Genomic DNA, 27,595 nt, shown 5'->3' on the forward strand with positions numbered 1-27,595 from the left:
GGTTGTCACTGGGGCTTGGTGTTATCACTAATCCAGTGTTCCCAGTAGCAACCCTCCCCCCCTTTTCTTTTCTTTCTTTGTTTCTTTCTATTTTTGCATGACAGGACAGAGAGAAATTGAATGAGAAGGGGAAATACAGAGGGAGAGAGAAAGATAGATTTCTATAGACCTGTTTCACCACTCCTGGGGCGTTCCCCCTGCAGGTGGGGAGCCGGGGCTTGAACTCAGATCCTTGAGCAAGGTGATCTGTGCGATGAACAGTGTGCCACTGCCTGCCCCTGTGACTTGCTTTGCTTTGCTGTGTGTGCTAGATCCGGGTTTGAGTCCTTGCCTCTGCCACATTAGAGGAAGTTTCAGTCCTTTGGTCTCTTTGACTTTCTTCATCCACATCTGAAAAAGTAAATTAATTAAATAAAGGGGGGGGTGAGTCATCCTAGAGCTATGAAACCCTGGTGAGGACAGAAAAAATAAATAAAATAAGAAGAAGTGTGCATGCTTTATCGTACTCATGACCCTGCTTCCAGCCCAATCCACACCACACTGGCCGCAGCTACGGTGCTGAGTATCTTCCCCTCTCTTTGTCTCTCCCTGTCTGGAAAAACTAGACCAAAGCTGGGAAACGTCGGCTATGACAGCAAACATCTACAGGTGGCCTTGGCCTGACTTCAGAATCTAATTTGTAGCTGTGAGACCTGGCCATCTGCATTGCAAGCCACAAATAGGACTTCTGAGTCAGAAATGCTCCTGAGTTCCCTCAGTCTGCACTCCTCCTTGGAGGGACCTGCTGTGCTAAGCTAGACGTGGTCACTGTCCTCCAGGCCTTACAGACCTCAGCCTCTCTCGGCCTTGCTGAGCTCAACACTCCTGGGCTCCCAAGACTCAACAGTCCAGGGCACTGTCAGCAGGCAGGCTTGCAGGGTTTTCCAGGCTCCCAGATATTCCTCTTTTTTTTTTTTTTTTGCCTCCAGGGTTACTGCTGGTGCTCAGTGCCTATACTACAAATCCACTGCTCCTGGAGGCCACTTTTTCCCTTTTGTTGCCCTTGTTGTTTATCACTGTTGTTGTTACTATTATTGTTGCTAGTGCTGCCATTGTTGTTGGATAGGACAGAGAGAAATGGAGAGAGGAGGGGAAGACAGAGAGAGGGAGAGAAAGATAGACACCTGCAGACCTGCTTCACCACCTGTGAAGCGACCCCCTTGCAGGTGGGGAGCCGGAGGATCTCGAACCAGGATCTTTATGCTGGTCCTTGTGCTTCACGCCATGTGCGCACTTAACTTGCTGTGTTACCACCCGGCCCCCAGATCTGCCTCTTTTAAGTGGTGGCCAGAGAACAGGGTTTTTCTACTTCAGTCCAGTTGCCACTCTCGTCAAGGACAGAAGCAGAGGCCTTGCTAGGATTACAGCTGTGTGGACATCATAAGGAGAAGGCCTGGAATAAAATAGGGAAAGATGGAAATGGTTAGGACTGGGGAGATATTGAGTGATTATTATTTTTTTAATAGGTGCTCTTTTTACAGTAGGATGTTAAAGACCAAAAAATAAAACTGTCATTTCCAACACAACCCACTAACCTTCTCATGACCCTCAGATGTGGCATTTGTGGATAGCTCTCTGTGACACCCACCCTCAGGAGGGAGGCAGTGTTCATTCTGCCAGTTTGGGAAGGGGAGGAGAAGGGCCGCCGTGGTAGCTGCAAACATATCTCACCCTCTGCCATTTTCCTCGGAGATCTAAGGACAGACACGGACAGACCAGCTGCCTCCTATCTGCAGCAGAATACAGAGAGCTCCCATCACCTTGGGTAGTAGAATTAAGCTCATTCTGCAACCCATGGGCAGGGATTTTTTTTCTTTTGATAGAAACAAGAGAGGGAAGGAGGGAGGGAGGGGGAAGGAGAGAGAGAGAGAAGAGAGAGAGAAAAGAGAGAGAGAGAGAGAGAGAAAGAGAGAGAAGAGAGAAAGGAGGCAATAAGCAGGTGTGAAAGAGACCACAACACCAAAGCTTCCTTCAGGCTGTGAACCTGCACACTGTCCAAGCAAGCTTTAGATATGGCCCACTTTAGAGCCCAACACTCAACCAGTACCTAATAAATATCTCTAAAAAGAAAGGAAGATAGGAAGGTGGGGGAGTGGGTGGTCCCCGTGTGGTATGATTTTAAGACCCCTGAAGGCTTGGCCACCAAACACTCCCTACTGCCACCCACAGGTCATGACAGTCTCACTGTCAGTCACCTCCTTGTCTGAAACAGGCATCTCTCCTTTTTTTCATTCTACAAATATTTACTGAGCACCAGCTAGGTTCTAGGCATTAAGGACATAGCTGTGAGCAGCTGAATGGCCCTCATCGAGTTTACTTTGGCGGGGGAGGGGGGAGAAAACAAAGGAGGACTTTGTCAGTGTTTATCTTCATACTGTAAAGTCTGCGACACAGTCAGTCATCGCTTAGCAATAGGGATATATCCTGAGAAATGTGTTGTCTGGTGACTTTGTTGTTATGGGAACATCCCAGAGTGTAATTAAACAGACGTAGCTACGAGAGCCTGCCGTGCTTCTGGACTGTAAGGCACCGTCTACTAGAATCACCACTGCATGTGCGTTGGCATTGACCTAAGTGTCATTAAGCAAGGCTCTAGAGAGAAGAAAGCAGAGAGGGGAACGCAGTGGGTAGAAGAAGCTTGGGCTATCTTAGAGAGAATGACTAAGGAATCTGGTCAGTGAAGATCTGAAAGAGCAAGGAAACCTGACAGATACATGGCTAGAGAGAACAGAAGGAGCAGCAAGTGCAAAGGAAGTTGTGCCTTTAATTTCTTTTTCTTTTTAAAAAATATTTATTTATTCCCTTTTGTTGCCCTTGTTTTTTATTGTTGTAGTTATTATTGTTGTTATTGACGTCGTTGTCGTTGTTGGATAGGGCAGAGAGAAATGGAGAGAGGAGGGGAAGACACAGAGGGGGAGAGAAAGACAGACACCTGCAGACCTGCTTCACCACTTGTGAAGTGACCCCCCTGCAGGTGGGGAGCAGGGGGCTCGAACCGGGATCCTTATGCTCATCCTTGTGCTTTGCACCACGTCCGCTTAACCTGTTGCGCTACTGCCTGACTCCCCTCCTTTTTTTTTTTTTTTAACTTTAGAGCTTTATTGAATAATGGTTTATAGCATAGTCTTTTTTTCCACCACGTCACCGAAGGTCTGTGTCCCCACCCTTAGCTCCATAGGTAACTACTATAGTTCTCCTGCAGTGTTAGGTATGGGTTGACTTTTTTCCCCCACATTCGTGTGTTCAATTCTCTATAGTGGAGCCACTCTGTAGTTGGCCTTCACCTCCTTACTTGCTTCACTGAGCAGCATCTTCTCCAGTTCCATCCATTTTATTCCAAAGAACACGATATCATCTTTTTTTTTATTGCTGAATGATACTCCATTGAGTGTATGTCCCATCACTTTTTTTTTTTTATCCAGCCATCTGTTTTGAAGGGCATTTTGGTCATTTCCAAGTTCTGGCTATTGTGAATAAAGCCTTTATGAATATGGAGGTGCACATATTGCTTTGAATCAATGTTGTTATATCTGGGGGGTACATGCCTCCTAGTGGAATGGCTGGGTCCTGAGGTGTTTCTGTTTGTCTTTGCTTAACGATTCTCCACACGACTTTCCACAGTGGCCGCACCATTTTGCACCCCCACCAGCAGTGTGCCTTGAATTTCTGTACTCATTTTCTCTCTTGAGTTGTATCACAAGCAAATTGGAATAATTTTTTAAAATAAGGTTTATTATTTCACGAGGTACAGAGAAAGATAGAAGGAGGAAAAACAGAGGCCAGAGCAATCGCTGGTATATACAACGCTGGAGATAAAACTCAGGACACTATGCTTGCAAGCCCCAAACTACCCCTACACCCCCCTCTGGGGCTGCTTTATGTGTCTTTAGAAGGACTGACAACACCCTTTCAATACACACCCATTTGTATCTTGGATGTTATGTCACTTGAAAACATTACCCATAGTAAAATAATAATAATAAATAATAGAGCTCAGGTCTCAGAAGGAGGATACATAGCATAGAGGTGGACACACTGAGGAGTCAGTAACTACTTGCTCTTTGAACTTTCGTCAGTGATGCATTCAAGACATGCAAGTCCATCCTGGTCTTTTTTCTGGGACAGGGTCTCACACGTGTGTGACTCCTGATTCCAGGTCACTCTTTCATTCAGATGGAGACAGACACTATAGCACCAGGACACTCCAGTTCTGTGGCAATTCCCTGCAGTGATGGGACACATGCCTGGGTGGGACACAGCAAGGCAGGCACATAAATTAGTCCCCTGGTGCTGAGAGGACATTTTGTTTTAGAAATACTACCAATCCCATTGCTTTTCTGGGAGGCTAGTCATTGCCCATTCGAGTTTATGGAATGTCATCTGAGGAGCCACTCCTTCCTTTTCAAATCAGTTTCCAACTGTAGACCTCCTACAATGCACCTCAGAGTCCCAGTTTTTTTTTTTTTCTTTATTGGGAGATTAATGTTTACATTCGACAGTAAATATAATAGTTTGTACATGCATAACATTTCCCAGTTTTAACAATACAACCCCCACTAGGTCCTCTGTCATCCTTCTTGGATCTGTATTCTCCCCATCCATCCACCCCAGAGTCTTTTACTTTGGTGCAATACGCTAATTCCAGTTCAGGTTCTACTTGTGTTTTCTCTTCTGATCTTGTTTTTCAACTTCTGCCTGTTAGTGAGATTATCCCTTATTCATCCTTCTGTTTCTGACTTATTTCACTCAATATGAATTTTTCAAGGTCCATCCAAGATCTGCTGAAAACAGTGAAGTCATCATATTTTATAGCTGAGTAGTATTCCATTGTGTATATATACCACAACTTGCTCATCCTCTCATGTGTTGTTGGACACCTGGGTTGCTTCCAGGTTTTGGCTATTATACATTGTGCTACTAAGAACATAGGTGTACACAGATCTTCCTGGATGGGTGTGTTGGGTTTCTTAGGATATATCCCCAGGAGAGGAATTGCAGGATCATAGGACAGGTCTATTTCTAGCCTTCTGAGAGTTCTCCAGACTGTTCTCCACAGAGGTTGGACCAATTGACATTCCCACCAGCAGTGCAGGAGGGTTCCTTTGACCTCACACCCTCTCCAGCATTTGCTGCTGTTACCTTTTCTGATGTATGACATTCTCACAGGAGTGAAGTGGTATCTCATTGCTGTCTTTATTTGCATTTCTCTGACAATCAGAGACTTGGAGCATTTTTTCATGTGTTTCTCGGCCTTTTGGATTTCTTCTTTGGTGAATATTCTGTCCATGTCTTCTCCCCATTTTTGGATGAAGTTATTTGTTTTTTTGTTGTTGACATTTGCAAGTTCTTTATATATTCTGGTTATTAGCCTCTTGTCTGATGTATGGCATGTAAAGATCTTCTCTCATTCTTTGAGGGGTCTCTTGGTTTGGGTAGTAGTTTGTTTTGCTGTGCAGAAGCTTTTTAATTTGATGTAGTCCCATAGGTTTATGCTTGCCTTAGTCTTCTTTGTAATTGGATTCGTTTCATTGAAGATGTCTTTAAAATTTATGCAGAAAAGAGTTCTGCCAATATTTTCCTCTAAGTATCTGATAGTTTCTGGTCTAACATTCAAGTCCTTGATCCACTTGGAATTTACTTGTGTATTTGTTGAAATATAGTGGTTCAGTTTCATTCTTCTGCATGTTTCAACCCATTTTTTTCCAACACCATTTGTTGAAGAGATTCTGCTTTCCCCACTTAATAGTCTGGGCATCTTTGTTAAAGATTCAGTGTCCATAGGTGTGGGGGCTTACTTCTAGAGTCCCAGTCTTGTGAAATACCATATGCACCACTTTTTACTTTATTTGTTTTTTAAGCTTCCTCTGAGCGCCTGAAGCACTCCTAGGCTAGAAGAGTTGAATTAGCAATTGACCTTTAGTGAAGCACTTGTAAGATGTGAAAACCCCAGGAGAGTATAAGCAGGTGTACCTGAGGTGTGGCGAATGAATCACATGTTAAGAAATAGTGGACAGGATTGATCCATCTTGTTCCACTAGTTGGCTTTCTCACACTTCTCTTTACTTCCCCTTCCCCCTACTCCTTCACAGAGGGCTCCAGAGGCTTGAAGGAGAGCGCACAGCACTCAGCCAGCCCTTCAGAAAACACTTGTTTCCTGGCCAGCTGAAAAGCCTTAGGTGGTGTATCCAATTTCATAGCTGTAGGGAGAAAAAAATGATCAGCAAGAAAGGGAAGCACCAGGTGGTGGTGCACTCGGTTGAGCACACGTGTTACAATGCGCAAGGACCAGGGTTCAATCTGGGTCCCCACCTGCAGGGGCGAAGCTTTGCACGTGGTGAAGCAGGGCTGCAGGTGTCTCTTTTGTTCTTTCCTATCTCCCCCTTTCCTCTCCGTTTCTAGCTGTCTGTATCCAAATAATAAATAAAGATAATAAAGGAAAGACTAGAAAAGGGAAACACCTGGTAATGTTTTTTTTATAATATGTAGTTATAATATTTGTGTTTGGGCTGGGTTCCCATTGTTCCTGCAAAGTCTAACCAGTTCAGGTGGTGGGGGTCTATTTTCTTCAGAACCAAGAGGCCAGGGACACACACACACACAGCCTCAAAAAGGGCCCACTGTTTAGATTTGAAAGACTGAGATGAGGAGGGAGGCCACTGGAGAGGGAGCTAGAAGCTGAAGGAATTTTCTCTTATGCCAGAAACCAGTATAAAAGTTGCTGGCAACAGGAGGGTGTGTTTAACATCAAGTGAGGGTCAGAAAAGTGCAAGAGCATTCACATGGCAGGGAGAAGAGAGACCAGCTGAGTTACCTTCTAGAGCCAGTGAGGTAGTATTTGATAGGAAATTTCTGGTTCCACCTCTGTTCTAAGGGGAAACTTTAAAATATATATATCATTGTTGGTATGCTTCTAATTCTGCTTCTAAAAAACCCCTTCTGTATCATTGGTCTAATCCCCCCTACTTAACACTGTATTCTATTTACATAACCAATGTTAACTAAGCACTGCCCTGCCTGCAGGGCATTGGTTTAATCCCCACTGGTTCATGATATCTTTTTGCTCCGCCCCCTCTCGTAGTACACCCTGATTTGTACCAGTCACTTTTCGCTCCACCCTCTCTACATCACATGCTGTTTACACCCTACTTGGCAAGTATATATATAAGGACAGGATTGTGATTATAGTTTTTTTAGTTTAGTTTAGTTTAGATGGCTTAGATTGTGCTGCATTGCACATGAATAAAGAGATACTGCGTACAGCTCAGCCATGAGTCCCTAGTTGTCTGTCTCCCATCAGTGAAACTCAGCCCAGCATAATGGCGCCTGAAATAGGGATCGGCACTGACATGGGACCTAACCCGCCCATCCCCCAGATAAGTAAACTTGGCTACCCATCTGCCATGGGTTGCCTTTCTGCTTCTGAAGAGGTTTGCCAAAGCCTCTACTGTTTCATCATGAGACAATTTCTCTGTCTCTGGAACATTTTGTTCTGGGCCACACTTTGGTTCCCTGCCCAGGAACTTCGATTTCTTATGACTGTGATCATAGAGCTTGGAAGATGCACGGAGATTTCTCCTTGGACTTTCTGGATTCCCTCCTCCATGTTTCCCAAGGAGAAGGACTACATTTTGCTCCGGGCCACAATTTGGTTTCTTATGACCGTGATCGTAGAGCTTGGAAGATGCATGGCGATTTCCCCTGGGACTTTCTGGACCTCTTCTCGCATGTTTCCCACTGAGAAGGACTACTCTAATTTGAGGAACATTCTCCAGCACCCTGGCAGTCCCCAAGAATGGAGACACGTGGTTAGTTCTACTCTCCTGATATGATTCTTTCTTCGATGGGAAGACACTTTTAAAAATAGATGCCTGCAATCCTGCAGGAACCATCAGAAGCATCCTAAATGGAATTTCAAGGAGCTTTTTGGACTAGGACGCCCTCCGGGGACTCATGATGCTACATGGTGAGATCTGGATAATCTGGTTAAAGGTGAAAGAAGCAAAAACTGCCTACCACTTTTCTCTCTGTTCTCTCTGAATATCTTAAGTTTGCTGTCTGCTTTCAGTTGCATTTCATAAGAGAGTGACTTGAATGACTGAATTTTTGTATGACATTGACTTAAAAAAAAATGCTGGATGCAGCCATGATTTCTAGAGACATCCAGAAACAATCCAAAAATTGTTTTTTCCTCCTTTGATTTTTTTTTTTTTACATCTTGGCATAAATCTGAAACGTTTAATCCTGAAAACTATATGAGTTATGGGCGGGGCAGATAGTGCAATGATTATGTTAATGATTCTCATCCCTGAGGCTTCTAACCGTGGTTCTTCTGTTTACCTTTCCACATTTTATTGAGCTTAAACTGTTTGAACAACCTTAAAATCATACTAGAAAGGACTACCAATTATAATGGAGTTATCAATTATAGTAAACTTCTAGTCTGCTACAAGTTTTGTTTGACAAGTAAGTGAATTTCAGCTGTCAAGTCTTCACATGAAAAAGCATCTGCTCAAATGGAACCCCCGGAAATCCATTTGGACCCCTGTTCTCTGACATCGCCCACAAGATGGCATGACAACAACACACCCCCGGAAACCAATGATGTGACCTGGCACGACCTGAAGAAACAGATTCACAGACTCCAAAGCTCACTCTCTACAGAAAAGCGGAATTCCAGTGGCTGACCATCCCCATCGAGACAGACATGCAGCGTTTCTTTCCCTGGCATTTCTTCCATGGTCATCTGCTTTCGACTGACATTTCCATTGGACTTACTGGTATACCTCTGAGACACTTTACACAACTTGACAGCAGTTTCCTTTTATGCTTTTGGATTTCTCAAAGACTGACCGCAGCAATGCATGGACTTTGCAGCCAGAACCTTGGGACTCTGTAGGCCACACCCCCTTGCCTGCTGGCCCTGTCCCCAGAGGCAGGAAACCTCCCCTCCTTACTAGGTCCCGACCCCAGAGGCAGGAAACGCCCTTTTGAGGCAGGAAAATGCCCTTTGAGGCAAGAGATGCCCTCAGAGGCAAGAAATGCCCTTTCACCTGCTAGGCACTGCCCTTTGAGGTAGGAAACGCCCCCCTCAGGCCTCCCCTTGGCATCACACTGGTTCTTGCTGCTCTCCTATTTTGTTCCTCCATGTCTTATATCAGTTCTTTTGAAAATACCTGTACGATATAGGTTTCTGTTCACCTCACACTTCTGATACTATGGTCATTATTTAAAAAGAAGGGGAATTGTTGGTATGTTTCTAATTCTGCTTCTAAAAAATCCCTTCTGTTTCATTGGTTTAATCCCCCCTGCTTAACACTGTAATCTATTTATATAACCACTGTTAACTAAGCACTACCCTGCCTGCATAGCATTGGTTTAATCCCTGTTGTTGTGCCAGATCTTGTTGAGCGCGGGCCACGGAGATGAGAGAGAGGAGGTCTGGAGTGAAGCGGGAACACAAATCTTTATTTGTGCTGGCACCTCAGAGTTGGGTGCTAGAGAAGCATGTTGGGCCACGTGGAGGTAGCGAAAATGGCTGCCTCATGCAGTAACCTTTCCTGCGTCTGAACACCGGAGTGAAGCGCTGGCAAGAGAGTGAGGTGTGGAAAACGAAGGGTTTTTATAGGAGTAGCTTTCGCGAGAATGGGAAGGGGGAGGAGTAACCATAGCACTCCAGGATAGGATGATAACTCTCGTGAGAATGGGAGGGGGGAGGAGTGACCAAAGCACTCCAGACTTCCCCAGAGACACACCCTACTAGGGAAAGAGAGAGGCAGACTGGGGGTATGGACCGACCAGTCAACGCCCATGTTCAGCGGGGAAGAAATTACAGAAGCCAGACCTTCTACCTTCTGCAACCCTCAACGACCCTGGGTCCATGCTCCCAGAGGGATAGAGAATGGGAAAGCTACCATGGGAGGGGGTGGGTTATGGGGATTGGGTGTTGGGAATTGTGTGGAGTTGTACCCCTCCTACCTTATGCTTTTGTTCACTAATCCTTTCTTAAATAAAAAATTAAAAAAAAAAAAAGCACTCCAGATATCGTGGGGATATAGACAATGTCCTGAGGGCATAACATGGCGTAACAGGCATTCCCAGAATGTCCCAACTCTCACGGGAACTAGTAGCCTGAGGGGAAAACATGGCAGATGTGAATGCATCTGCACAATTTCCCAGCATCTCCCCCTTTCCTTTTATCGAATGCCCAGGGCAACAGTGTGTAAAGTCTGTGAACTACTCAGGGTCAGTCTATGAAAAACCAGCAATGTGAAGGGAAGAAAGCTGCTGTAAAATTGTCTAAAGTGTCCAAAGGGTATACCAGCAAGTCCAATAAAAGTCTCAGTCCAAAGTAGGCGACTAGGGGGAGAAATGGCAGGGGATGAAATGCTGCATGAGGAAGGTCAGCCTCTGGAATTCTGCTTTTCTGTAGAAAGTGAACTGGAACCGCCAAAACGTGACAGGCAAAGCAGAAGCAGGAAAGGCAGACAGGCAGTAAAAAAGTTCTGTCCTTGGAGTCTGTGAATCAGGTTCTTCAGATCGTATCAAGTGACATCTAGGGTTTGGGGGGGGGGTGCCACTGTAGTCGTGCCATCTCCCTGACCACGTGATTTCCTTTTGAAATGGAGCGTGAGCACTACTCTGATTGAACTCAGGACCTCATGCTTGAGAGTCCAAAGCTTGCAAATCCCCACTGGTTCATGATGTCTTTTTGCTCCGCCCCCTCTTGTAGTACACCCTGATTTGCACCAGTCACTTTTTGCTCCACCCTCTCTACCTCACATCCTGTTTACACGCTACTTGGCAAGTATATATATATATATATATAAGGACAGGATTGTGATTATAGTTTTTTTTTTTAGTTTAGTTTAGTTTAGTTTAGATGGCTTAAATTGTGCTGTGTTCTGCATGAATAGAGAGATACTGTGTACAGCTCAGCCATGAGTCCCTGGTCGTCTGTCTCCTGCCCGCGAAGCTAGTCCGGCATAGTATTTGTTGCACATGCTCAGACATTGTAATTTAACATTTCATTTTTGTAAATTTTTTAATTGGGAGTTGGTTTACAGCACAAGGGTAAAAGTTCTCATCTCTCCATGATGGGTGTCTGCATAACACTCTCCACACCCCCAACTGAGGTCCTTGTCCACCATCACCAGACTACAAAGCCCCTTCCCCCTACCTTCCTCCCTGCCAGCCTTCCCCAGAGTCCCTTGCTTTGGTGTAATATACCAAACCAGTCCAAGTCTTACTTTGTGTTCTTCTTTTCTGTTCTCATTACCTAAGTTCTAGCTATGAGTGAGATCATTTCATTTTCATCTTTCTCTCTCTGGTTTATCTCACTTAACATGATTCTTTCAAGCTCCCTTCAAGATGAAGTGAAGAAGGTGACTTCATGATTCTTAACAGCTGAATAGTATTCCATTGTGTATATACACCACAACTTTCTTAGCCACTCATCTGTTGTTGGATACCTAGGCTGCTTCTGAGTCTGGGGTACTAGAAATTGTGCTGCTATAATCATAGGTGTACAAAGAGGAAGTTGGGGTTTTTTTTGCTTGTTTGTTTGATTTTTTTTTTTTTGCCTCCAGGGCTATCGATGGAGCTCTGTGCCTACACTACAAATCCACTGCTCCTGGAGACCATTTTCCTGACTTTGTTGCTATTGTTATTATTGTTATTAATGCTGTTGTTGTTGATTGGACAGAGAGAAAATGAGAGAGGAGGGGAAGACAGAGAGGGGGAGAGAAAGATAGACACCTGCAGACCTGCTTCACTGCTTGTGAAGTGACCCCCCTGCAGGTGGGGAGCAGGGGTGAAGGGGTGGGAGGCTCAAACCGGGATCCTTACTAGGGTCAGTGCACTTTGTACCATGTGTGCTTATCCTGCTGGGCTGCCACCTGGCCCCCAAGAGCAAGCTTTTTAAGGTGAGTGCTGTCCTATTGCTTTTGGGTCAGACATAAGCCTCCAGAAAAGGTCCGTTTGTTTATTTTGCTCTTTGTCAGGGTTTCATCACTCTGGACCGAATTTTTTTTTTTCTTCTCAAATAGAAAGAGAGAAACAGAGACAGAGGGAGAGAGAAAGACACCTCAGCACCAAAACATCCCCCAGTGAGGTGGGAGGCAGACACTTTCCCAGGTGAGCTGCCTTGCTAATCCTGACTTCATACCCCTTACAGCTTAAATGTTGCACATGGTGCCTTCCAGCATGGGAAGCCTTAGTAAAGGTTTGTGGCAGAAATTCTAAATGGATTCAAAAGAGAATTTTAAAAATTCCCCCTGGAGAAGCACCACCTCTTTTTCTCTTTGTTTGTAGTTCGCTTTGCATAAGGCCCACCTCTGGAATTGTCTCTCTCTCTCTCTCTCTCTCTCTCTCTCTCTCTCTCTCTTTCTCTCTCTCTCTCCCAGGACCACTTCTGGAGACTTCTGCCTGAAGACCAGCTTGCAGTCATGTGTTGCTCTCTTTTCCCCAGCTGCCTCCTTCCTTCCTTCCTCTTGATGTCTTCCTCCCAGATAACCATAACCAATCTACTGATATGGGGAAATTAATCTTCTTTCTCTTTCATTCTGTTAGTTGCAGAATCCTACCTTTACAGGAAGATCCAATATTACCTAGACTTGGGAATAAATGTTCTGTGGGCTCGTGGCCACTCTAGCTGGCCTTGGTGGTTTAGCTACTACATCACAAACCAGACGGCCGTGGCCACATTAATGGCTGCCATGGTGCCAGAGGGAATTAAGTCATCCAGATAACCTATACTTGCTAAGTGGGAAATGGCATGCTGACCTTTTTTTTTCCCCTAGTGATTTTAAAATTTAGGCTTACTTTTTCTGATGTTGTTTAGGAATACTTGTATTACTTGTTTCTTTCTTTGCTTAGGCAGTAGTCACACAGACAAAAATGTAAGTCTTATTCCTTTAAATCAGTTTAATTTCCAATGGCAACCAGCATACACAGTATCCTCCATATACATGTTCTACACACACACACACACACACACACACACACACACACACACACCCCAACCCGCATTATGATGATTTCTTTCTTTTTTTTTAACCAACAACATATTTTTAAAAGATTTTTTAAATATTTATTTATTTATTCCCTTTTTTATTGCCCTTGTTTTTTATTGTTGTAGTTATTATTGTCATTGTTATTGATGTCACTGTTGTTGAATAGGACAGAGAGAGAAGATGGAGATGGAGAGAAGAGGGGAAGACAGAGAGGGGGAGAGAAAGACAGACACCTGCAGACCTGCTTCACCGCCTGTGAAGCGACTCCCCTGCAGGTGGGGAGTCAGGGGTTCAAACCCGGGACTCTTATGCTGACCCTTGTGCTTTGCGCCATGTGCGCTTAATCCACTGAGCTACCGCCGGACTCCCAACAACATATTTTTTTATTAGTGGCTTAGAAAATTACAAAATAACAGGGTTACAAGTTCACACTGTTCTCACCACCAGAGTTCTGTATCCCATCCCCTCCACTGGAAACTGCAGTGATTCTCCCAAGGTCACAGATATGAGTTCACTATTTATGTCCATCTATCTGTCTCTCTCTATCTATCTATCTTGATATATATATTTCAGATTTTTCTATGGTCCTGCCTTCTCTTCTATTTTTTAAAAATTTTATTAGTGATTTAATAATGATTAACAAGATTGTAAGAGAGCAGGGGTACAATTCCACATAATTCCCACCACCAGAGTTCCATGTCCCATCCCCTCCATTAGAAGCTTCCCTATTCTTTATCCCTCTGGGAGTCTGGACCGAAGATATTTATGGGGCGCAGAAGGTGGAAGGTCTGACGACTATAACTGCTTTTCTGCTAGACACCAACATTGGCACGTTAATCCATATCCCCAGCTTCTGATAATTTTTCTTTCCTTGGTACTTGGCTTATTTTTTCTAAAAATCTTAATTTTTTAAAAATTATCTTTATTTATTGAATAGAGACAGCCAGAAATTGAGAGGGTAGGGGGAGATAAGGAGAGAGAAAAAGAGACACCTGCAACACTGCTTCACCACTCGCAAAGCTTTCCTACTGCAGGTTGGGGTGGGGGCTTGAATCTGGGTCCTAGTGTATTGTAACATAGTACTTGGCTTTTGATTTTCCTGTTCTCTCCTTGTTGGTGAATGGCATTCATCCCATAAAATGATCTAGTTATTCTCTGATGGGTCTTCCAAGTACGTATATTTGGAAGGATTTAATCAAACACACGTCACTGAGTTGAAGGAAATGTATTAGAAAAGAGTAAGTGAGCTGTTATTAAGAGGCAAAGGAGGGGGGTTGGCAGTGGCCAGCGGGTTAAGTGCATGTGGCGCAAAGCGCAATGACCAGCGTAAGGATCCTGGTTCAGGTGTAAGGATCCCAGTTCCAGCCCCCAGCTCCCCACCTGCAGGGGAGTCCCTTCACAGGCGGTGAGGCAGGTCTGCAGGTGTCTGTCTTTCTCTCCCCCTCTCTGTCTTCCCCTCCTCTCTCCATTTCTCTCTGTCCTATCCAACAACGAACGATATCAACAATAACAATAATAACCGCAAAAAGGCTACAACAAGGGCAACAAAAGGGGGGGAAGATGGCCTCCAGGAGCAGTATATTCATGGTGCAGGCACTGAGCCCCAGCAATAACCCTGGAGACAAAAATAATAAAAAAATTTAAAAAAAAGAAAAAAAGAAAGAAAAGAAATCTATAAAAGCAAAAGCCAAAAAGAAAAAGAGAGAGAGACAAAGAGGTGGGGTGGTGGTTCTGAAGAGCTGCAAACAGTCAGAGATCAAGCGCCACTGGGTTTTTGTGGCCTTCTTAGCCCACTTCCCATTGTTTACGATTGACCAGCTCACACTTGCTCAGGCTAAGTTAATTCCTTGCGAATCATTGTTTTTCACAGGTAAAGGTAAAACTAGGGAGAGAACATAGTAGTTATGCAAAAGATTTCCTTCCTGAAGCTCTCTGTGGTCCCATTTCTAATCCCGAGTATCACTGTAACCAGAGCTGAGTAGTGTGCTAGTAAAAATAAATGTATATATATATATATATGTATGTATATTGAAGAAACAGCACTTCTGTCTACGTGCAGTGGGTCATAACTCACAGGTGATAGGTCACCAGTTTCCGGGTGGTCTTTCATCAGTCAGCTAGGTGCATTGCTACCTGAGGTGTCTGTCTCCATGGTTACCTGTTCTCTGAAGCAGTCATATTCTTTACTGCCACCCCAATACAAATATATTTTTTCCCTGATACAAATATCTTCATAAGCGTGATGCCTTTGCTTGGAGGATAAGTGAACAACTTTATCTTTTAAAATCACAACTTTATTTTTTCATCAGGGTTATCACTGGGACTTGGTGCATCCCCAACTCCCTTATTCCAGGCAGCCATTTTTATTTATTTATTTATTTTTATATTTTATTTATTTATTTTCACTTTTGTTGCCCTGTTGTTTTTATTGTTGTTGTATTTATTATTGTAGTTGTTATTGATGTTGTTGTTGTTGGATAGGACAGACAGAAATGGAGAGAGGAGGGGAGAGAAAGATAGACACCTGCAGACCTGCTTCACCACCTGTGAAGCGACTCCCCTGCAGGTGGGGACCTGGGGCTTGAACCAGGATCCTTGCACTTAGCGCCACGTGCGCTTAACCCGCAGCACTACTGCCCAACTCCCGGCAGCCATTTTTTAAAGAGAGAGACAGAGAGGAGAGACACCTACAGCACTGCTGGCCCATGCATGAAACTTCCCCCTTGCAGGTGGGGACCTGGGGTGCGAAGCCCGTCCTTGCACATGGTAACATGTGCACTCAATTGGGGGAACCGCCACCAGCCCTGGTGGACAAACTCGTGCCACTGGGGCTCTGAAAGCATATTGGTGTCACACTACTGTTACTTTAAATTGCATTTTGAATGAGGTCGCTTCAGGTCATAGAGAGGGAAGGCAGGAAATAGTTTATCTTCTGAAACTGTAGCATGTTTTCTCTTGTTCCAGAAACTAGAATGAGCCGAAGTATTCCTGTGGAGGTTGATGAATCAGAACCATACCCCAGTCAGTTGCTAAAACCCAGCTCCGAATATCCCTTGGAGGAGAAGTCAAAGCCACCTGCTCCAAACAGAAGACACATGCCGCCCAGCAGCCTGTCTGCAGCCCAGTCCTCTCACTGTTCCTCAGGAGACACTCCTCAGGCTTCCCCGCCCCTGGAACTTCTAAATTTCCAGCGGCCTGTGTCCCAGCAGGTCACCTGCCTACGAGCAAAAGTCCTGGAGGAGAGTGAAGAGAGCTTCTGGAGGAGGCACCCGGACCCTGGCAAAGATTTCCCCTCAGCCTTCTCTGCAGCCAGCCAGCCTGAGCTTGGCTCTGCGTTTGGAGTCCTCCCCACAGAGCATCCGTTTTCATTTATGGAAAAACACAATCAATGGCTGGGATCTCAGCTTTCAGCAGCTTCTCCTGACACTGGCCATGACTCTGACAAATCAGACCGAAGTTTACTTAATGCCTCAGCAGAGGCTTCTGGCAATAGCCCAGAGAGGGCACAGCGGCCTCAGCCCCCCAGGAACCGAGCATCAGATCTGCCCACAACAGACACGGGCTATGATTCCAAGCCCCAGGACGTCCTGGGCATCAGGCAGCTGGAAAGGCCCCTGCCCCTCACCTCTGTGTGTTACTCCCAGGATCTCCCTGGGCCTCTAAGGTCCAGGGAATTCCATCAGTATGAACCTCAGCTGTATCCGGCGTGTGCACAGATGCTGCCTCCCAACCCTTCCCCACATGCTCAGTGGAATTATCATTACCATTGTCCTGGAGGTCCCAATCACCAGGTGCCATGTAAGTGAGCTCCACCACCTCTGAACTTTCTGGGCTGAGTCACGGGGTCTACACACGGCCTCTCTCAGTTGACCATCACAGGCAGGTCAGAATGCGGGGAGGAGGGGGGCATACTGCTTCCCGTGGGGCTTTCTTTCTGCATATTATTGAACTTGTCAGGGTGTTTAGAAGAATGATTTTCTTTTTATTAGTGATTGAAGATTGATTTACAAAATTATAAGATTACAGGGTTCTAGTTCCACACCTTTCCCGCCACCAGAGTTCTGTGTCCCCATCCCCTCCATTGGAAACCGCAGTAGTTCTCCCAAGGTCACAGATAAGGGTTGTTTATTATTCCTATACTCATCTATCTATATCTATATATATTTGCCTATTTTTTCTTTCTTTTTGAAATATTTTTTAATTTATATTATTGGATAGAGACAGAGAGAAATTGAGAGGGGAGACAGACAAGGAAAGAGAGAGACACCTGCAGCCCTGCCTCACCACTTGTGAAGCTTCACCCTGCAAGTGGGAATCAGGGGCTTGAACCCAGGTTCTTGCACACTGTCATGTGTGCGTTTAACCAGGTGCGCCACCACCTGGCTCCAATTTGCCCATTTTTTCAATGGCCCTGCCTTCTTTTCCTTTCTAAGTCACACCTACTCAAAATGCTTTTTTAGAAAAAATATTTATTTATTATTTTTAATTTTTTTAAATATTCCCTTTTGTTGCCCTTGTTGTTTTGTTGTTGTAGTTATTATTGTTGTTGTCCTTGTTGGATAGGACAGAGAGAAATGGAGAGAGGAGGGAAAGACAGAGAGGGAGAGAGAAAGATTAGAAACCTGCAGACCTGCTTCACCGCCTGTGAAGCGATTCCTCTGCAGGTGGGGAGCCGGGGGCTCGAACCGGGATCCTCACACCGGTCCTTGTGCTTTGCACCACCTGCTCTTAACCCACTGTGCTAAAGCCCGACTCCTGAAAATATATTTATTTTATTTACTAGGACAGAGTGAAAGTGAGAGAGGAAGGAGAGAGGGAGAAAGAGAGATACCTGTAGCACTGCTTTACCATTTATGAAGCTTCCCCTGCAGGTGGGGAATGAGGGCTTGAACTCGAGTCATTTCAACTGGCTATGCCATCACTTAAAACCAGCTTCTTTAGGAAACTTTAAAAACCAAACAGGGGTTGAGTGCACATGTTACAGTGCACAAAGATCCAGGTTCAAGCCCCCTACCCCCCACTTGTAGGGGGGAACTTCCTAAGTGGTGAAGCAGTGCTGCAGGTATCTCTCTGTCTCACTGTGTCCTCTCAAATTCTGTCTCTAAAAAAAAAGAACCAAACAGGTACTTGATGTCTACCATAGGTTAACTGAATGAAACGTGACCAGAGGCAAGAACCTGACCCACACAGCTCCTATCCAACTTGTTTATGGTTCTAATTCTTGAGCAATGCTTCTTCTCCGTCTTAGATTTAACAGAGAAAGGGAACTTCGGTAAATAAATAAGTAAATAGTGCTCAGAATGCCTTTGAAACTTTGAGATTTGTGCTGTCACATGAAGACTGAGTTGCTTGTGTGAGTCTATGATCTTGACTCCCTTTGGAGACTTGAGCTTCCCCATCTAGTCTGCGTTCTGGCCAGGCCCAAGGACCAGCCACTCGGCCTTGCATGACTTGCTGTTTTGCATTTCCATGCACCCGCCCTGACTTTTCTCACCATCCAGGACATTCTTTCCCTTCTTGGGCACTGGTCCTCATTGTATACCTCCTTTTACGATTAATTTGATTATTTTTATGAGAGACTAAAAGAGGAGAGACCACAGTACTGTGGAAATTGAACCTGGAACCTGGGAGTCTCAGCCATGCAAGTTCTATTGCTCTAACAGACTGAGCTGTCTCCCAGCTCTCTACCTTTACCCACTTTCAGGGCACAGTGAAAAGAACTGTAGCATCTCTTCAATTATACTGCCACCATCAAATCTCTCAGCCATTTTCTTTTTTCTTTCTTTCCTCTCTCTCCCTTTCTCTTCTCCTCCTTCACCTTCTCCTCCTCCTCCTCCTCTCTACCTCTTCCTCCTCCTCCTCTCCCACCTCTTCCTCCTCCACCTCCTCCTCCTCTTTCTTCTACATCATACATATCTTTTGATAATATTTTTGTTATTAGTGATCTCAGCGGTTTACAAGATTATGAGACTTCAGAATTCAAGTTTCATACCCATATATGGATTGTCCACATCTTGAAGACCTGACTCTTAAACTCTCATCAGATAAGCTTCTTCCGGCTTTCTCCTATTTCTTTTTTCCACCTACTCAGCCTGGCCCTCCAGGGTTTGCCGAGCCATGGTGCTCAGTGGCACCCAGGGCACCCCCAGGAGCTGGCTAGCCTACCTATCAGCACATTCGCCACACCTGTGGGCCCGCCCAGCCGAGAACCTTACTGGCTCAATATTCTGAGCCACCTCTGCTGCAAGACCTAAAACGATGTGGACGCTGACTGCCTACTCAGCCTGGCCCTCCGGGGTTTGCTGCGTCATCGTGCTCATTCTGGGTTCTCCCTTATGCTCTTCTTAGTGAAGCCCCTAATAACCAGCGTGGTGTCTCTTGATGGGCTTATCTATCTTTCCTTCCAATCTCCCAAGTTCTTGCACGTTAGAAAAGGTGTATTTTCAATCCATAATTCCCCAGCATTCAGCACATATACTAGACTCTCAATCATTTCTCCTCCTCCTCCCCCTCCCCCTCCTCCTCCTCCTCCCTCTTTTTCTTCATCTTTTTTTTTTCCTCTCCCACCAGGGTTATTGCTGGAGCTTGAAGCCACTCCCAGTAGTCATCTTTTCTTTTTCTTTTTCTTTTTCTTTTTTTGCCTCCAAGGTTATCACGGGGACTCGGTGCCTGCACTACGAATCCACTGTTCCTGGAGGGTTTTTTTTTCTTTTGTTGCCCTTGCTGTTTATCGTTGTTGTTATTATTCCTGCCATTTTTGTTGGATAGGACAGAGAGAAATGGAGAGAGGCGGGGAAGACAGAGAAAGGGAGAGAAAGACACCTGCAGACCTGCTTCAACACCTGTGAAGTGACCCTCTTGCAGGTGGGGAGCCTGGGCCTCAAACGGGGATCTTTACTCCAGTCCTTGCACTTCGCGCTTAACCTGCTGGCCACCGCCCAGCCCCCAGTCATCTTTCCTTCCTTCCTTCCTTCCTTCCTTCCTTCCTTCCTTCATCTCGGTCCCTTTGTTCTTCTCCTTCTCCTTCTTCTTCTTTCTATCTTATTTGATGGGACAGTGAGAAATTGAGAGGAGAAGGGGAAAAGGTGGGCACCTGCAGCCCTACTTCACTGCTCATGAAGCTTCCTCCCCCAAAGGTGGGGAGCAGGTACTTGAACCTGGGTCCTTGCACATAGTAATATGTGTGTTCAACAGGCCTCCCTCAACATTTTCCTTCTGAATGAGTGAGTGAATTAATAAAATGTATTATTGTCAGTAGGGTAAGCATCTCTGAAAATGATGCAATCTCCAGTTAAAATAGAAGATTCATTGCAATTCTCCCTATCAACGCTCTGCTAAGGACACTGGAAATAGCTGTAGGATTTTATAGATTAAACATCTCTCTCTCTCTCTCTCTCTTTGTTTCTTTTTGTCATTGTGGGAGCTTCACTACTCCAGGCTGACTTTTTCAGAATCAGAGACAGACAGACAGACACAGAAGTAGAGAGATACCATAGCACTACAGCTACCCCCGTGTGACCGGGGCATGAACACATGACAAAGGAAGCATTCTATGAGGTGAGCTAGCTTGCCTGCCCCTTTTTCTGTTTTTCTAAGCAAAAAAAAAAAAAAAAAAGCAAAGGTCTGGCCAAAAACCTGGAAACTAACTACAAGTGCTATAATCAATCACAATGTACTTATTGGCACACATATACTTAGTCTAATAGGACCTCCTGAAGTGACAGGGGCAATACAATAAATCATCATTTAAAACTTGAAAGAGGTAAGGCAATTTAACTTAAAGGGTATTGGGAAGAAATAGGTAATAATGGGTGTAGGGCTAGACATGAGACCAGAAACTAGAGAAGCAGCAGGACTTAGGGAGAAAGTAACAGTGTGACCTAAGTCTGGTGCCTGAAGTGTGGGAGTCTGGGAGTCAGCTGACTGGAGGGGCAGAGACCACACTGCCAGCCGTGAGCACCCAGTGATAGCAGAGGTGTGGTTCCAGAGAGCTCCTTAGTATAGATAGCTGAGAACTAAGGCGCAGCAGGTCAGGGTTGCATTTATTTTTCAATGATCTCCACGTTTGAAAAGGAATGATTTTGGGGCCAGGTGGTGGTGCACCTGGTTGAGCGCACATGTTACAAGGCGCAAGGAGCCAGGTTCGATCCACTGGTCTCCACCTGCAGGGGGAAAGCTTCACAAGCAGTGAAGCAGGGCTGCAGGTGCCTCTCTGTCTCTCTCCCTCTCTTATCACCCCATTCCCTCTCAATTTCTACCTGTCTCTATCCAATAAATAAATAAAGATAATTAAAAAAAAAAGAAATGATTTTGTGAGAACAGATCTCATGAACTGTTTTGACATTCTGGTCTCTGCATTAGCAGATAAGTTTTCTGATGGCAACTGTATTCTTGGATCATTCTCAAAATGGAAATAAGTCTCCAAAGTTCAATTCATATTTCCATCATCAAAACATAATTTGTATTTCCATTTTATAGATAAATTTTTTTTTAAAAATCCTGATCAGGAATGAGACAGGAAAAAAATAAATAATTAAAAGGAAAAAAAAGTCCCATAGGGATTCTTTTATGTTTACGTCTGCTTTTTTTCCTTACATATATATTTAATTTCAAAATACTGTCTTACTTTTTCCTACATTTACATTTAAGTATGCTGCATAGTATTTCACCAGAGAGGTCTACCAATTGTTTTCTTTCAAATAAATTATTATTTTAGAACTTTTGTCACCTTGCCTTCACTGCTACAGGTAAGCTTTTTCAGACACACAGAGAGAGAGAGAGAGACAGAAGAAAGGGAAAAAAAGAAAATACCACAGCAGTGAAGCTTCCCCCAGTGTGGCGGGGGTTGGGTTAGAAACTGGGTCACATGTATACCAGCTGTTCCACTGTCCATGTGAGCTAGCTTGTTCACCCCTGCAAATCTGTTTTTAACCTCTTCCCTTAGTTGGACATTTAAAATAGTTTCCAATTTTCAGTTCAATGTGCAATATTATGACAAGCATCAAGAACATACTTTTTTTAAATATTTAATCCATTTATTAATGAGAAAGATAGGAGGAGAGAGAGAAAGAACCAGACATTACTCTGGTACATGTGCTGCCAGGGATTGAACTCAGGACCTCACACTTGAGAGTCCAGTGCCTTATCCACTACGCCGCCTCCTGGACCACAAGAACATAGTTTTTTTATCGACAATTCTGATTCATTTTTTAGACTGATGTATAGAATTGTAAGCACTTAGTCAAGAATCTTGTGGTAACAATTCCCAAACAATTGCCTTCATCTATTAACAGGAGAAGGGCTCATCGTGGAAAAGAGAGAGGGAGAGAGAGAGAGAGAGAGAACAGGCTAATAATTTGACAGTCCCTGAAAGATACCCCCACTTGAGAATATTTTCCTGCAGAAGCCTATAATGACCATATATTTTAAAATACCAAGGAAGTTAAGCATTGCCTCCTCTGGCAAGCTCTTTTAATATGCATACACTCTTGACTAAGAACATTCTGAATCTCAAAACATCAGGAGCAGCTTGAATAGGAAGCCATGCCCTAATTCATCTTGCCTTGACTCTGGTTCCCAGAGCATCTAATTGCAGAGACGAGGGCCAAAGTTGGACTGTTTCTGTCAGAGAAGCCCAGTGCTAGTGGTTTTTCTTTAGAATGCTGCAAACCCAAAATACCTGAGACTTGTAGAAGCAGTGGTTCCTGTGAAGGTTGTTGTGAGAATTAAATAAGATAACATATTAAAGGAGCTAGGGAAGTTGCAGGCTTGTAGTGAACCCTCAATAAATATAGTAGCTCTTGGTTATTACTGTTATTATTTAAGGGAATCCTGCAGCCCAGCCTTGTAAAATGTCCCTCGGCTTCCCAATCCCTCCCCCTGGCACAGATTTTCAACATTCAAAGCAGGTGTACAAATGCTTAGTTTCATGTCAGGGCTATAACTACACTTAATTGCCAGCAAAACCACTTCAAAAGAGCTGCTCACCTAAGGGGATGCTTGTGCATTTGGAAACCATGGCTACGTGGTTCCATTCGGCTTTAGAAGAGCATTGCTTTCCTCGTCTGTTAATGAAACTATAAATAAGTAATGATCACCATGCAAATAGCATACCTTAGCTTTTGCAAGTTAAAGGGGACAATGGTGGCTGAGCATCTCTTTTATGTGAAAAGAAAAAGTTTTCAAAGCAGGTGAAAAGGAGAACTAGGACAAGCCTATGTTTCCTCCTCTCCCCACTCCCTGGAAAACTGAGCCTCTTTTCAGAATCCTCACACTGAAGCTCAGCAGTAGAGAGATCATGACTGTGCAATCAAATAAAAAACTATGATGCAAATAAATCAGAGGAAAAGAAGCGGATTGAGTGTGAAGAGCCCTCGCTTTATTATAAAATGCTCTCTTTCTGTCCCAGGGAGACTGAGCAAATCAAACTTTGGGTAGATGCCTGCTATTGACAATATGGAACCAAAAACAGTGATTGCACAACTAAAAGTAAGAAAACTCTAAGCCCTATGGAAGAAAAGATAATGAAAAGGGCTTCTTTTCAAGGAACTACAGCTGCTTAAAGCTGTGAGAGTTCCTGTAACCATTTATTTTAGCCATGTTGCTTCTTGGCTAGACTGCCATCTATCTATATATATCATGATGTCTCTTGACAACTTGAAAATCAGATTTTATTTGCATTCTCCTAAACTCTCTTAATACCATTCTTAATAAGGAAGAAAAATGTTGAATGTTTTGAATGATAAGTGGAAAACCTTGTTTAGGATTTTTTTGTTTTGTTTTGTTTTGTTTTGTTTTTAATTCCAAGTGGTAAAAACCTAGTAACATGAAGACTATGTACCCAGACCAAGTGGATCTTAAGAATGACAAATAACACGCAGTTCTGGACACACATTTCTGACTGTCCAAGATTTGTATCTTTGTTTTGGATTAACACTGACTCAGAATTGAGGAGTTACCAAACTAACAAGTCATTTGTCACATCACCCACCATCTTCTATTCTCCATCGCCTACAGAATAAACTCTCCCGAGAGGATTGAGACATCAGGGATGAATCAGTGGGGGAGATAATTATGAGCAGTGATTCTTAAGTCAGCCATGTAGGTGGCTGTGACTTGCATGCCTCCCTTTCTCACACATCAATGCAAATGGGACTGTGTATCAAAACAGACACCCACAGACAGACAAATTCCCTCTCTCTTCCTTTCTCTCTCTCCTTCTACATTTATTTTGAGCTACTCAAAATAGTAGCTCAGGGGGGGACTGAATCCTATTTATCATTGGTCACTGGGTACCTAGCTGGAGAGGGTCAGTAAATATTTATTGAGTGAATACCAAGAAATTTGTTTTCTACTTACAGGGAATACAAGTCATCCCGAATTCTGAGTTGAGCCATTGTGATATCAAGTCTTGGAAAGCACTCCTCATTGTCTTCTGAAGGAGGAGAGGAAAGGAGAGAGGTCAATGGGGTTTGGAAACTGAACTCCTCTATGCGTTTGCCAATTTATTCAACAAATATTTGCCTAGTCTTGTGCTAGGCCCTGGGTATAGAGAGGTGAATACAAAACATATCTGCCTGTTCACAGTCTCCTGGAAAGATAGATAAAGAGAAATCTGTGAACAAAACAACAAAATATATATGCTGTGAAGAAAATAACATTAGAACAGGCATTGATAGGCAGAATAGTCAGAGCAAGCCTTTTTTTTTTATTTTTTTACCTAAAATATTTAGCCTCTTTACTTCATACCTACAAAGGGAGTTTTCCCTTCTTGAAAGAAGATTCTTGGTTCAGAGCAAGCCTTTTTGAGGACGCACTCAGGCAGAATCACAGAGGATGAGAAGGTCCAGGAAGCAAGGAGATTGGTGCAAGTAATGTACTGAGAGCAAGTCAATGGGGTAGGGAAAGGATGATGGATCAGAGGATGAAGGGTGCCCAGAATCATGGTAAGGAATATAGATTTGGTTCTTCTAAGTTAGGCTTCTTCTGCAGGAAGATAAAAAACAGAACTCTATAATCCTTAGTAAGGAATTCAAAAAGGAAATAGTAGTTGGCATGTAGCAAGTGCTCAATGAATCATAGCATATAGACAGATGCTTATATGGTACTCAACTAGGGCCAGGTGGAGATAGCATCAGGCTCCCAGGTCCCAGGTTCAATCCCCCGCACTATCCTAAGCCAGAGGTGAGCAGTAAAAGAAAAAAAAAAAATACAGTGGTACTCAGCTAGTTACTCAGCTGTCATCAACCCACTAAATTTCAAATAAAATGGTTGAAATTCTGCTTACAAAGGGGGAATTTTATTTTTGATTGTCCCTCTCTTCCTTCTTCTACCTTTGTCTGAAGCCATTAAAGGACAGCAAGTATTAAGTGTCAAGATCCTAATTTTAGAAATAGATGAGGTGGATCTTTTTCACCTGCTCCTATAGACCAATGTAAGATTTTTGCCACAGGTGGTCATTTCAGAAATGAAAGTCACAGCTAATCAAACACTTAGCCCACATGCCTTAGTGATTTTAATGATATGATTTGTTGCTATGAGACAAAAACTTGTTGTGCGGGAAATAATCTGTTAGAAATCATATGACCTTGACTCAAAGGCTTTTGATTAACAGCATCAACATCCGTTCTCTGCAAAAGGAACAAACCCTATGATTAGCTTGCTAGTCCTTTTAGAGCAAATAAAACATTACTAGCCACTCATTAATGGATATGGGAAGCAAAATGGCTCCAAAGCTGACAAACTGACAAGAGTACTGGTGAAATAGCTCATCTTTAACCTGGACTTTCTCCTTCTGACTTTCAGAGAGAGTCGCTGATACTTAAAAAGAAAACGGGGCCATATGGTGGTATATCTGATTAAATGTTCACATTACTTTGCGCAAGGACCCAGGTTCAGGCCCCCTGGTCCCCATCTTCAGAGGGAAAGTTTCATGAGTGGTGAAGCAGGGCTGCAGGTGTTTCTCTGTCTCTCTCCCTCTCTGTCTCCTCCTCCCCCTCTTAATCTCTGTCTCTATCCAATAATAAATAAGTAAAAATGAAATGAAAAAGAAAAAAGGGGACAGAGCAGATGAGGAGAGTGTCTAGCAGATCCCAACACCTTGCAAGCAGATTCTGGAGTCCTAAATAGTCTCTCTCTCTCTTTTTCTCCTCCACACACACTTGTCTTCATGTATTGAGCAGCCCCTGGGGGCCAGTACTGCTTGGGGAAGTGATGGCAGCAGACACAGTCCGAGCTTCCACAGAGTTCACTTTCCGGCAAGGAAGCTAGTAGAGCAGTTGCTGAGAGTCACTGCAGGATGCGAATAGCCCACCTGCAGGATAGTGCGCCGGCTTTGCCTTATATGCTTTCCCCAGGTTCAAGCCATCTTCCCTTCCCTTCCCTGCATAAGAGGATGCTTCACTGTTAGTGTGCCTCTCTCAACCTCTCTCTCTCTCTGAAAAAAAAAAGTCACTTCAGAGTGGTGAAACTTCAGTGATGACAAAAAAAAAAAAAAGCCACTACATGGGAGTCAGGCGGTAGTGCAGTGGGTTAAGCATAGGTGGCGCAAAGCACGAGGACCAGTGTAAGGATCCCCGTTCGAGCCCCTGGCTCCCCACCTGCAGGGGAGTCGCTTCACAGGCGGTGAAGCAGGTCTGCGGGTGTCTGTCTTTCTCTCCCCCTCTCTGTCTTCCCCTCCTCTCTCCATTTCTTTCTGTCCTATCCAACAACAACAACATCTATAATGATTACTACAACAATAAAACAAGGGCAACAAAAGGGAATAAATAATTTTTTTAAAGGCCACTACATACATAAGCATACATGACAAGTGCTATGATTAAGAGGATGGGATACGGCAACTGGGAAGGCCTCTTAGGACAGCTAGTATCTGAGCTGAGCTTTGAATGTCAGGTTGTGATTCAGTGAGTAAATAAGGGAATAAAACGATAGGGCAAAAACACTGTGAGGAGAGAGGAAGGCAAACTAAGAGTCTTGGAGGAGGGGGGGGGACAAGCTTAAGACATTCAAGATGAGAAAAGCCAGGTAGCTGGAGTAGCATGAGGTTGGGAAAGTATAGCAGGAGATGTGCTCAAGAAAGGCTGTGGCTTGACCTGAGATGGTGGTGGCTTACCTGATAGAGTGCACATGCTACCATACATGAGGACCCAGGTTCAAGACTACACTCCCTCTCTGCCAGGGGGGAAACTTGATGAGTGGTAAAGCAGGGCTGTCTCTCTCCCTCTCTGTCTCCTCCTCCCTTGTGGCTCTGCTACTCCTGGTCCTGACTGGAGCCTCCCTGCACCCAGCTCCCACATCCAAGCCGCTGAAAGCACCACCTTGTTCTGAGCCCTGCCCTCATCTCCCTGCCCCGGTCTCCAGTACACAAAGACTTCGCAAGAGAGCATCAAGAAAAGAGTTGGAGGTAGCCCACTGATTGACTTGAAGGAAGAAGAGAGTAGTGATTCTAAACCCTGGAGATAACTTCTCCTGGTCTTGGGAACTAGAATTTTGGGGACTTGTAGAAATTGTGTGAAAAGTTCTTCATGATTAGATTATCTAAGTAA

The 27,595-nt window shown here is 44.2% G+C and overlaps 1 protein-coding gene across 2 annotated transcripts in view; it reads left to right on the forward strand.

Annotated features, from left to right (window-relative positions):
• The window catches only part of TRAF3IP2 (TRAF3 interacting protein 2), a 69,053-nt gene that overhangs the window by 10,670 nt on the left and 30,788 nt on the right, over positions 1-27,595 (forward strand). Inside the window, exons 1-2 of one of the 2 annotated variants that reach the window (XM_060190605.1) lie at positions 11,384-11,420; positions 16,014-16,847. In XM_060190605.1, coding sequence (XP_060046588.1) covers positions 16,022-16,847 — 826 coding nt within the window. In that variant the 5' untranslated portion in view covers positions 11,384-11,420; positions 16,014-16,021. Of the gene's footprint in view, positions 1-11,383; positions 11,421-16,013; positions 16,848-27,595 lie in introns of those variants that run through there. The other variant, XM_060190604.1, reaches the window with a different exon arrangement.

The sequence above is a fragment of the Erinaceus europaeus genome, chromosome 4, assembly GCF_950295315.1.
Source record: "Erinaceus europaeus chromosome 4, mEriEur2.1, whole genome shotgun sequence".
NCBI classification, from domain to species: domain Eukaryota; kingdom Metazoa; phylum Chordata; class Mammalia; order Eulipotyphla; family Erinaceidae; genus Erinaceus; species Erinaceus europaeus.